The sequence below is a fragment of the Sorex fumeus genome, unplaced genomic scaffold (genome assembly GCF_029834395.1).
Source record: "Sorex fumeus unplaced genomic scaffold, SorFum_2.1 ptg000002l, whole genome shotgun sequence".
Lineage (NCBI taxonomy): Eukaryota > Metazoa > Chordata > Mammalia > Eulipotyphla > Soricidae > Sorex > Sorex fumeus.
The window spans coordinates 26,533,832-26,546,746 of record NW_026606059.1 but is presented as its reverse complement, the minus strand read 5'-3'; the positions used below and the strand labels follow the sequence as shown (position 1 = coordinate 26,546,746).

The 12,915-nt window shown below is 43.5% G+C and overlaps 1 protein-coding gene across 2 annotated transcripts in view; it reads left to right on the top strand.

Moving 5' to 3' along the window:
- The first annotated feature begins 4,984 nt into the window (after positions 1 to 4,984).
- TERF1 (telomeric repeat binding factor 1) overlaps positions 4,985 to 12,915 on the top strand; it is a 33,698-nt gene continuing 25,767 nt past the window's right edge. For both annotated transcript variants that reach the window (XM_056109856.1, XM_056109846.1), the window contains exons 1-3: positions 4,985 to 5,325; positions 9,080 to 9,175; positions 11,577 to 11,698. In XM_056109856.1, coding sequence (XP_055965831.1) covers positions 5,019 to 5,325; positions 9,080 to 9,175; positions 11,577 to 11,698 — 525 coding nt within the window. In that variant the 5' untranslated portion in view covers positions 4,985 to 5,018. The remainder of the gene's footprint in view (positions 5,326 to 9,079; positions 9,176 to 11,576; positions 11,699 to 12,915) is intronic.

Below are 12,915 nucleotides of genomic sequence, written 5' to 3'. Positions count from 1 at the left end.
ACTTGCAGAGATTAGCACATTTATAAATACTATTGTGTGGCTGGTACAACATTTTTGTAGTTTATTATCAAAAATACCTTATCAGATAGCAAAGAGAGTGGAATGGGGGATTTTAAGGTAGCACTGGGCTCTTTCAGGAGTCCCTTTCTGTAGTTTAGAGCATACTAGTGGTTATTTATGGACTTAGACTATGAGGCTATAGCTAAAATTGAGTCTCAACTAGGCCCCAGTTTCTGTTTCCCCAAAGCAGAACTTGCAGCTTCTGGTAAACTCCCAGTTGAGTAATGTGCCTAAGCAGTAAGGTAAGGAATTGGGCAGTTGGGTCTGGCTGGTCATGAGGGGTCACTGTACCCTCATTAGAAACTGTTAACTAAAGCATGCTGAAAGTAGACTATAGACCAAACATGATTGCCACTCAATGCCTCTTTTGCAAACCACAGCACCCAAAAGGAGAGAGAGAACAAAAGGGAATGCCCTGCCACAGAGGCAAGGTGGGATGGGGGGGATGAGGGGGGAGGAATCCGCGGTGGTGGAAAATGGGCACTGGTGGAGGGATGGGTACTTGATCATTGTATAATTGAAACCCAAGCACAAAAATCTGTGAGTCCATTCAAAAGAACAAAAGCAACCGTTGCTGGCGTGGATGTGGCGAGAAAGGGACACTCCTTCACTGTTGGTGGGAATGTCCACTGGTTCAGCCCTTCTGGAAAACAGTATGGACGATTCTCAAAAAATTAGAAATTGAGCTCCCATTTGACCCAGCAATACCACTCCTGGGAATATATCCCAGAGAGGCAAAAATGTATAGTCGAAGTGACATCTGCACTTGTTTGTTCATTGCAGCACTCTTTACAATAGCCAGAAACTGGAAGAAACCTGAATGCCCAAGAACAGATGACTGGTTAAAGAAACTTTGGTACATCTACACAATGGAGTACTATGTAGCTCTTAGAAAAGATGAAGTCATGAAATTTACATACAAGTGGTACAATATGGAAAGTATCATGCTAAGCGAAATGAGTCAGAAAGAGAGGGATAGACATAGAAAGATTGCATTCATCTGGGGGATATAAAGTAACAAAGTATGAGATTAATACCCAAGAATAGCTGAGATCAGCACCAGGAGGATTACTCCATAACTTAGAGGCCAGCCGGGTATCCTAGAGGAAAGGGCTATTCAGATAGAGAAGGGAGCACCAAATAAAGGATGTTTGGAGGATCCTCCCAGGAGGGGAGATGCATGTTGAAAGTAGACTATGGACTGAACATGTTTGCCACTCAATGCCTCTTTTGCAGACCACAACACCCAAAAGGAGAGAGAGAACACAGGGGATTGCCCTGCCACAGAGACGGGGGGATGGGGGGATGGGGGTGGGAGGGATATTATCCATGGTGGTGGAAAATGGGCACTGGTGGAGGGATGGGTATCTGATCATTGTATAATTGAAACCAAAGCACAAAAAATTGTAAATCTACAACTTTAAAAAAAATAAAATAAAATAAAGGGGGGGAAAAAAAAAAAATCTGTGAGTCTACAACTGTACCTCATGGTGTTTCACTAATAAAAATTTTAAAAAAAGAAACTGTTAACTAACCATTGTCTAATTGCTGACCACTATTGCCATAGGACCAATGCTAAAAATAGATCAGTATATAAACTGCTCTTAACTCTGAACCCTATATAAACTGCTTGTGATTTGAAGTCAGGGTCCTTGTGTCAAGACTCCACTGCATTGGATGAGACTTGGACCCTAGCTTGAGCTAGCGATGGTTTGGGCTAGTAATAAAGCTCCTTTGCTTTTGCATTATTGTGTGTGGACTTGGTCTCTCTGTGACTGGGGATCTGAAACTGGGGCACAACAATAGGTGAATCTGACATGAATAAACTCTTTAATTCTTAAACTAGCAAAAATAGCATAGTAAATACAAATTTTAATTCTAAGATTGATGATGAAAATATGAGTATAATACTTTCATTACACTTCTGAAGTAAATAAATTTCAGTTTTATTATACTGCAATCAGCAGTATAACAATAAAATTTTTAATGGATCAATAGTTACATAGCTCTAATTCTTTGAATGAAAATATCTCAATTTCTCTTTTCCTCTTTCCATAAAAGAAATTTAAAAGGTTATTTAATAACACTAATAGGTTTCTTAAACTGCATTGAACTAGTCTATGTCTTAAGAATGAGTATCAACACAATAGGTATATATTTGAATTTCTCATTTGCAGCACTAAGTATTCTGAAAGAATCCATTAAATATGAGAGACACCACAAAAAGGGAGAGAATTATATGCCAATATCCCTGATGAACACAGATGCAAACACAGATCCTCAACAAAATACTACCCAAAAAATCCATTAAATTCAGATATGATGTAAATCTAAAAACTAATAATTATACTAAAAACATTAGCAGTGACCTGAGTCAAGCACAAATCAATTATCATGCCTAGGAACCATCAAAGGCCTCTCCACATTTTCGTCATGTGCCAGGATTGGCGCCCTAGCACAATGGGTAGGACATTTGCCTTAAATGCCACCAAACCTGTGTTACATTCCTGCATCCCTTATGGTCCCTGAGCATCACCAGGAAAGATTCCTGAGTGCACAGCCATGAGTAAACCCTGAGCCTCACTGGGTGTGGCTCCCAAACCAAAAAATAAACAAAAAGTTTTTAAAAACCACATTGCCATGCAGCTGGAAATGACTCCACCAATCTCACACACACACACACACACACACACACACACACACACACACTACTGCTGAATTTTTTTTCTTTTTTTCTAGGTTTGTAAGCAACGCCTACAAAGTGTTCAGGGAACCAATGATAATTCCTGGCTCCTAGTGGTGTTCAGGGAACCATATGCAATGCGAGAGAGTCAAAAGCCTTGGCTGATGCAAGGCAGTGTCTTAACCTTTGTACTAGCTCTCTTGCCAGCTGTTGGATGCATTTCTGACTTATGAGGATGTCAAAAAGTGGTATATGGTCATTACAAATCTATCAGACAATAAATAAGTATATATACATACACCAGGACTGGAGAGATAGCTCAATGGGCCTTATATATGCATGCATGAGGCTTGGGTTCAATCCTCACACTGCACAGAGTGATTCTGAGCACTGAGCACCATTGGATGTGGCCCCCAGACAAAACAAACCAACAATATATGTATATCCATTACATATCATGTATATAAATATATTTATACATAGTGTTGCAACTTTACATATTTTATACACATTAAAATATGTACAAAAGCTATTTTAATAAGTATAAGGTAAAGGTAAAGGTAAAGGCCCTCCCGTTGATCGTCGATTTGCTCGAGCGGGCCCAGTAACGTCTCCATTGGAGACTTTGTTGTTACTGTGTCTGGCATATCGAATACTCTCGGTAGCTTGCCGGGCTCTCCGAGAGGGGCGGAGGAATCGAACTCGGGTCGGCCATGTTGGCCGCTTGTAAGGCGGACGCCCTACCCACAGACTATTTTATACTTATAACATTGAAGCTTTAGGTCATGGTGATAGGTTTACCATCTATCCTGATATACAGGTTTTTAAAACAATTTTCCACTCCAAGGTTGTTTTCAATGAAATACTAGTTAGGAAAAAGGATGGATAATACAGTATATAACTGAAGTAATGCTGACTGAAATTTTGTTGAAGATTACCATGTACTGATAAAAAATATATATTTTTATTTACTTTGTTGTGGTTGACTTATGTGAATTGGGGAGAAGAGAGGTGGTGGTTCAGAGGGGGGAGTCAACCACTTTCCTCTCTACCCAAGTTGGGCACGCAGAAAGTATGCCTGAGCAAGTTTAAAATCAATTGAAGTCTGGCTTGACCACTGAAAAGGCACAAGACGTTATGTTTCACCAGTTCCAGGTAGTAGTTGTCAAACCACACGTCATTCACACTTCCCACTCAACTCACGATTTTTCTATTAGGTGTGGGAAATGATCTCTGAGACCTGTTTTCTCAGTGAGCTGCAGAACTGACTAGAGTGAGGAATTGCTCTTTGCAGGAAAGTCAGTCCTAAACTCTACCCAGGCTTTCCAGGTCTATTATCTTCCTCAACAACAACAAAAAAATTTCAGGAGGAGACAAACAAGTTTATTTGAGAAATTAGGAGAAAAGGAGAGTTTCATGTTCAATCAAGAACTTCACTATCCACTACTTATTGTAGTAGAAGCTACATTCTACTCTTATTCATTTCCATGGAGTAATTGTTTGTATCCCCAGACTCAGCATCACCTGTGAACTTGTTTGACTTGTGAACTCAAATGCAACCCGGACATACTGAACAGAAACTGGGATGCAGGCTAAAGTTGAAGCAGCACAGATATAAAAGTGTTGGAATAGTATGTGTTCATGCTGGCGTAGTAGCTGTTAGAATCGTATTTCAATGTTTGAAATACTTCAATAGGGGCTGGAGCGATAGCACAGCGGGTAGGGAGGTTGCCTTGCACGTGGCCGACCCGGATTCAATTCCCAGCATCCCATATGGTCCCCTGAGTACCGCCTGGAGTAATTCCTGAGTTGCATGATCCAGGAGTAACCCCTGAGTTGCATGATCCAGGAGTAACCCCTGTGCATTGTCGGGTGTGACCCAAAAAGCAAAATAAAATAAAAAATTCAATAATGGTCACAAATTCTAATTGCTCATCCCTCTTAGAAGTACCTGCCTGTAAAATGCTTTTCCATTTCACCTACCCCTGCGGCTTCACTAGGTCAGTGCTAACGTAAGTACAGCCTCCAACCTCCCGACTCCTTTTTCCCCGCCCACTCTGAACTGGACAAGTTTATCCACAAAGCAGGAAATTCACCGTCCAGGTCCCGACCAATCAGAAGTTTAGATTCGAGTCTCGGGTCTCTCCTCGTCCAGTGATTGGTGTTTATCCCGCCGGCGGAAGAGGCTGAGCCGAGCAACGCCCCCAGACTGACCCCGGGAGCCAATCGCCGCTCGGCGTCCGTGGTTGCTCACGACCCGCGGGAGCGTTTTAACATGGCGGAGGACGCCGTCCCAGCTCCTTCGAGCTCGCGCGGCTGTGCTGACGGCAAGGATGCGGACCCTGGGGACGAGCTGGCGGCACAGGAGACCCGAGAGGGCCAGGACCAGGTCGACCTCAAGGAACTGCTGGAGGTCGCGGTGCCGGCGGGGGACCCCGAGGACGAGGAGGACGCGGCCTTGATGGCCGAGGCCGAGACCGTTGCCTCGGGCTGGATGCTGGATTTCTTCTGCCTCTCCCTTTGCCGCGCCTTCCGCGAGGGCCGCGCTGAGGACTTTCGCCGGACCCGCGACAGCGCTGAGGGTGAGTGAGGGGCGCGCGGGGCCGAGGGCTCCCCCGATTTCCCACGCCGGTTTCCTGGGGGGGCGGGGGGGCGGGGAGAGGGTCGGGAGGGCCGAGTGGGCCGAGTGACGCGTCGATTTCCAATCCTGCGACTTCGGGTAGGAGTCCCCGCGTTTTTTTTTTTTTTAACCGCCGTAAATTGCGACAGCAAGGAGGACATCCCTCAACCCCCCCAGTTCTGAGGCGGGTGAGGCATTAACGGAGCAGAAGTGCATCTGGCCATTCCAGAGCCCAATTTTTCTTTTTTCTTTCTTTTTTGGGGGAGTAGTCACACCTGGCGATGCACAGGGGCTACTCCTGGCTCATGCAACTCAGGAATCACTCCTGGCGGTGCTCAGAGGACCATATGGGATGCTGGGAATCGAACCCGGGTCGATCGCGTGCGAGGCAAACGCCCTACCCGCTGTACTATCGCTCCAGCCTCTCTTTTTTTCCTTTTCTTTTCCTTTTTTTCCCCTTTTCCTTTGCCATTTGTCTTCAGTGTCTGTTACTCGGGTGGCGTGCATTCCACTGGGGGAGGGGGAATCACGTCGAATGACGTCGCTGCATGCTAACCCGAAAGCGTCACTTTTCAGACTTCTCTGCGCTCTGCGCGTCCTCTGCAAAGAAGGAGGCGAGAACCATCAGCTTTGCGAACGTCCTGTCTGAGCTGTTCAGCCTAACGGGGGATGGGGGGGAGGTGCATGGGTGGTGATAGGGGGCTGGGGGAGGGAGAAGGATCTAGAGAACGAGCCTGGGCCTCTTTCTGCTTGTGTGAGCAGACACTGCCCGCGTTTCTGCATACGCCTAGCGCCTTGTTCCGTGCGGGGCCATGGGACCCCCTAGCAGGAAGCGGGGACGGCAGACTTGTTGAGAGAAACGCACCTCTGTGGGATCTGGAACCAGAAATGGACGAGGGAAGGCTGGAGAGTGAGGGAAGTGCCCCATCACTCACTGCAGCGCGGGGAGGGGGTTTCATGCAAAAGGACCCCCCCCCAAGGGCCCCGTTGGAAACCACCCACGCAGGCAAAATAAGTCGTCTTCGAAGCCCACCCATATAGAAGATAAATGTCCGTGAGTTGATAATTGACACGGATCCACGTGAGAAATGGCAAATGCCCCATGCAGGAAGGTTCTTGGATAGAAGCCTTCCCTGCTCTCAGGCAGGTGGAGCCTCGAGCCCTGTTCTTGCAGTGGCAAGGGAGGAGAGAATAGTTTCACAGCAGGAGACGCCTAATAAATATCGCCCCACAGGTGAGGAGGGTTGGTCATCCAAAGTACTAATTGGTAGTATGGAAGCCATTGATGTCTTCTGATGAAATGGAACTGTACTTCTTTTATGGGTTCCGTATATATTTTTGGTCACACCCAGGGAGTGGTGCCAGCGGCAACTTTTTTTTTTCCCTTTATTTTATTTTATTTTTTTTACAGTTGTAAATTTATAATTTTTTGTGCTTTGGTTTCAATTATACAATGATCAGATACCCATCCCTCCACCAGTGCCCATTTTCCACCACCATGGATAATATCCCTCCCACCCCCATCCCCCCATCCCCCCCTGTCTCTGTGGCAGGGCAATCCCCTGTGTTCTCTCTCTCCTTTTGGGTGTTGTGGTCTGCAAAAGAGGCATTGAGTGGCAAACATGTTCAGTCCATAGCCTACTTTCGACATGCATCTCCCCTCCTGGGAGGATCCTCCAAACATCCTTTATTTGGTGCTCCCTTCTCTATCTGAACTGCCCTTTCCTCTAGGATACCCGGCTGGCAGAGGCAACTTTTGATGCAGAATTCCTGGCACTGTGTGGGACTGGGAATCCATCAATCCCCAGATCTCCATTTGCCAAGCGTGTATTTCTGCCCTTTAAGCCTATTTCCTGGCCTGGAATTTTCCTTTCACCTCTCTTCAGAACCTGTGAGCCTCGCTCTCATTATGAGAAAAACTTCAGACTTATCCCAAGAGAGGGAGAGTCTACAAAGTTTATGACCGTTACCCCTCAGAACTGTCATGATCATCAAAATAAGTGCATAGGGCACAATGACTAAAGGTAATGGGGTGTTCTAGATAGGATCTTGCAATAGCCAGATGACATGAAGTACAAACTAAGGAAATCTGAAAAAAGCATGAGCTTTAATAATAACGTTGCTATTGAGTCATTGATTTCACATATAAACTGTTAATCGGGGAACTGGGGGGAATGCTAAATGGGAACTCTGGTATTTTTATAATTCTGTAAATGTAACCTCCTGTTAAAGTTAAAGCTCACTTTAAAAAATTATATTAACTCCTTTGGATCAGCAGAGTAATCAAACCACTCTCTTTAAGGGTAAGGACACTGAAACCACAAAGAGTGAGCTATTTCCTGCATTGCTAACCAGTGACTGATGGGGGCAAGTGAGAAACATGTTGAAGGAACTTGGGCTTGAAGAGCAAGCCCAGTTAATTGTAACCTTTTAATATATGTCAATCAAATTCAGTAAAGTATAATGCTAATAGAACGTTCCATTCTTAGTTTAAGCACTAGTCTCCGAGAAGCCTCCTTAATCCTTTTCTCCAAAAATCTACAGAATACACTATAAGGTTTTTTTTCTTTTCCTTTTTTTTTTTTTTTGGTTGTTGTTGGGTTTGGGGTCGCACCTGACTGTGCTCAGGGCTTACTTCTGGCTCTGCACTGAGGAATTGCTCCTAGTGAGCCTTAGGAGACACTGGGGATCGAACCCAGGTTGGCCATGTGCTGGGCAAGTACCTACCAACTGATTCATCACTACAGCCCCTAGGGTGTCTGTCTCTCCCCCACCCCAGCCCTCACCTCCTGCCTCCTCAGGGCTTATTCCTGGCTCTCTGCTCAGGGATCTTTCTTAGTTTTACTGAGGAATTGAACTCAGGTCAGTTGTGTGCAAGGCAAGTGTTTTATCTACTGTCCTAAATCTCTAACTTTATGATGGGATTTATTTAGGTTTATGTTCTTTACTAAGAATGGAACATATATAATCACAAATGATTTCTTCCATATTCTTCTGTACTTTTTCTGTATTTTTTCAGGTTCTCCACAGTTTCACTTTAGTTTTTCTCTGCTTTGTTTTTGATTTCTACATTGTAATAACTCACTGAGTTTCAGGATTATTATTTGCTATTATATGTATTTGTTGTATAGCATAACATCTACATAAACCTTCAGGTATTTAGGGAATTAATAATAATAATTTTAAAATAAAACTTCTTAGAGGCCAGAGTGATACTTGCTTTGCATGTGCTCACTCCTTGGTTCAATCTCTGGCACTCATAGGGTCTCCCATGCCCCACCAGTAGTGATGTCTGGATGCAGAGTCAGCAGTTTGTCCCTGAACATGGCCAGCTGTGGGCCAAAAATCAAAAATAATAAAAATAAAATATCTTAAACCAAAGAAATTCATAGTGACAACACTGACAATAACAAAATACTTCATGTGATATTAGGAATATTTTAAAAGTATAGACTCAGCTTTCAATAAGTGACACATTGATACCTTTCACAGTTGACCAGCATTTCTCTTTCATTACCATAGATGTTACATCTGAAGGTAAATTGAAATATTGTAGGTAAACTGTTAATCTTATTTTGTAAGGAAAAGTATTGTTATTGTTATGATTAGTTGCTTATATAGAGCTCTGAATCTATGGTAATTTTGATGTGATATCAAAAAGGATGCTGGATTAGTTTGATTGGATTTCTTAGATTTTACTTTTTGTTCTCTTTCAGCTGTTATTCATGGATTCTCCAGTCTAACAGCTTACCAACTGAGAACTGTATACATATGCCAGTTTTTGGCAAGAATTGCTGCAGGAAAAGCTCTTGGTAAGTATTTTTAATTTATTATTTTTTGTTTGGTTTTGGACCACACCTAGCAGTACTCAGGGCTTACTCCCGGCTCTGCGCTCAGGGTTTATTCCTCGCAGGAACCAGGGGTATATAAGGTGCTAGGGATCAAACTTGTTTGCTCATGTATAAAGCATCTGCTCTGCTTGCTGTATTCTCTCTCCAGCCATGCACTTAGCCCTTTAAGTGACCTCTCTATCTATTGTATTTTTGTCTTGTGTTGGAAGTATCTGTCTCTTTGACTAAAGGTAAGACAAGGAGAAACATGGAAGCTGTCAGTTGTTTTTTAGCATTTGCCCATATGTGTTTGGCATATGCATATAAAGCAAATAAAAGAGCTGGACAGATAGCTCTGGCATCAGGGTCATATTCCTTGCATACCTAAAACCCCTTATTCGACCCTCAGAACTAAAGGGTGCCCTGAGTGCCACCAGTTATAGCCCTAGCTGCCTCCAAATGTTTTTGAAAATGACCCCAAGGCTCCCGAGTGCTATTTAGTAGGACCCCCCAAAAAAGGTAAATTTAAAAAATTATCTCTCTCTCTTATTGAAGAGTGGTTCTTGAACTTTACTGTTTCATAGTTCTAAGGAAGGTTACTAAAATTCAAAATGCTGAGTACTCTTGATTTTTCTGGTTTAGAAGTATGAGTGAGAAACACTGGAATTTATATTCCTGGTAAGTTCCCAAGTTGTTGTAATCATGCTGGAGCTTTACTCTGTTCAATCCCAACACTGCCTCTGATCCCATGAACACTCAACACTGCTCATAATCTATTTCCTGTGGAAACTTGGTGGATGGTCTTTATTTTGGGGGGCGGGGAGCAAGGGGTTGGTGCTCAGCAGCTATACTTATGGCTTGGTGCTTTGGAATCACTCCTGGTGGTGCTTTGGGTTCTGTAAGTGAAGCCAGGGATTGAAATGAGGTTCGTAGCACACTGTGTTCAGGTCTTACTTCCTGGCTTTGTGCTCAAGGATCACTCCTAGGAGTGTTCATGGGATCAGAGGCAGTGTTGGGATTGAACAGAGTCGTCCATGTGCAAACCCCAAAACCCTGTACTATCTTTCTGGCCCCATTTATTTTTTCCTTTTTCTTTCTCCTTTTCCCTTTTTTTTTTCTTTTTAAATAATTTTCTTTTGCCAACAACCAGCGGTGCTCAGGGCATACTCCTGGCTTAGGTTTCAGGATCACTCCTGATGCTTTAGGGACCTTCTGGGGTGCTGAGGATTGAACCCAGTCAGCTTAGCATCAGGCAAATACCATGGCTACTTTACTATCTCATTGACCTCTTCCCCTTTTTCCATTTAAAAAGTGTTGATTTTTTGTTTTTGTTTTTAGACCACACTCAGGGTGCTTGGGGCTTACCCCGGCTCTGTACTTACAAATAACTCCTGATCATTCCTGGTGGGGCTTGGGAGAGCTTACGGGGTGCTGGGGATCAAACACTGGGTCTACAGTGTGCAAGGCAGGTGCCCTATCTGCTACATTACCTCTCCAGCCCCTATTTTTTTTTTCATTTTTTATAATTTTATTTATTGGGTCACTGTGAGAGCAGTTACAAAGCTTTCGGGTTTAAGTTTTGGTCATACAATGAAACACCCGTACCTTCACCAGTGCCCATTCTCCACCCTCAACAACCCCAGAATACCCCCATCCCACACACTCCCCTTACCTGTGGGGCAGACAACCTCCACATTACTCTCTCCACCTTGATCACATTCAACACTCTGACACCAAACCCACCATTATTATTTGAGATTTTTACCCCAAGCCTCAGATCCACTGAAAAGGCAACAGCAGACAACCTGTTTTCCATTGCTGGTCATGAATAACACATGATGTCACGTGGCTGCAGCAGTGGCCGCGCGACCCTGAAATTCCAAAACTTCAGCACTCAAATCTGGAGGGATTTCTGCCAAAACCTGCTAGGTTCCGAGATTTGCTCCTGAGTCTCTGGAATCATGGCCGTTAAGCAGCTTGATCAGGAGCCAGAAAGGCCGTTTGTGGGTGATGACTTGGGGTCTTGTTGGGGTGGGGAGGGTAGGACCGGCTCTACCCCCATCCTGTGAGGCCCAAAATGTCTCATCACTGTGGGCCCAAACCTGACTGTCCAATGGCCTCTAGAGGATGATGGCCACCGAGCTGCCAAGGGGGAGCAGGCGGAGTGGCAACACCCTTTCCCCCCTGGTCCAGCCTCTGTTTTGAATGATGATTTTAATGAGGAAATTTACTGAAGAAAATCATAGTTTCCCTAAATTGCCTCGTGTATCAGTGTGCTTGGTATATACACTCTGAATATATCAAAAAATTAATTTATAAAAGTGACAAAATAAGGTTTCACTTTGCCTTCAAAGGTTCTTTATTTTTGTTTGGTCTTTAAAAGATGCACAGTTTGAAACTGATGAGCGAATTACACCCTTGGAATCAGCTCTGATGATTTGGACTTCAATTGAAAAAGAACACGACAAACTTCATGAGGAAATAGAGACGTTAATTAAAATCCAGGTACCACTAGCACTTTGTGTAACTTTATTTGTATAAATTAAGTCATCATTAAAGCATCATTTATTGGAAGTTGAGCAGTAAACTCTAAAGTATACTTAGCAGGGGAGCTGGAGCAATAGCACAGCGGGAAGGGCGTTTGCTTTGTACGCAGCCAACCCGTATTTGATTCCTAGCATCCCATATGGTCCCCTGAGCACCGCCAGGGGTAATTCCTGAGTGTAGAGCCACGAGTAACCCCTGAGCATGCCAGGTGTGACCCCCAAAAAAAGATGGAACAAAAAAAAGGATACTTAGCATAATTTTCTTCTTTAGAAATGATTTTGATATAACTGTACTAAGAGCTGTGTTTAATGTTGTTGCCTAACTATCTCCTGCCCCCACTTTAGGAAATAGGTGACATCTTTTTGAAGTTATCACCAGTTTTCAAGAACTAATAGTTTTTGCTAAGCTGGTTTATATTTATATTTATAAATGCCAATTTTTTAATTGTTGAAAGAAACTAGCAGATTTATTCTGTTGGTTTGATTTTTTTGGGGGTGGGGGCATGGGAGTGTAAGGGTGTGGGGGTCCTGGGAACCTGGGGATCATGTGTTACCAGGGATCTAACCTGGGTGTCTTGTATAAGAAAAGCATGAACTCAGTTTGTTGAGCTCTCTCTCCAGCCTGCTAATGGATTTTTATAATCAAGTGAATATAAAATTTGAACCATATATGGAGAACTTTAGGACCAACCTATTAAAGAATTATAAACCAAAATGTCATTCAAGATATAGAAGCAGGGAAATATGTTTTGCTGAGAAACACAATTATGCTGGTAGCCGGGAGTAGGATTGCTCAATTCTCTAGCCCTTTGAACTATCTCCATGGCTCCTGGAGAAACTGCTTAAAAGGCCTCTCTCCTCATTTTTAAAGCACATTTTTACTGGTTGTAGGAAAGAAAATCCAGGTGGTTCTTCACCAATCCCAAGAATTATTGTTAGTGTGGTGAATGTCAAGTTTTGAACATGTCTTTTTGGGATACCTTGCTTATCATAATGCTGTATCTGATATATTAATACTATAGCATAGTATCTAGTTAAGATATATTAAATAACAGATCTGCTTAAACATTTTTCACTCACAACCTCTTTGACCTAAGCGACTCAGCCTAGGCGAGCACTGCCAGAAATACCTTAGTGTTTGCATGTGAATTCTTTGTTGGTCCTTGGATATTCAGA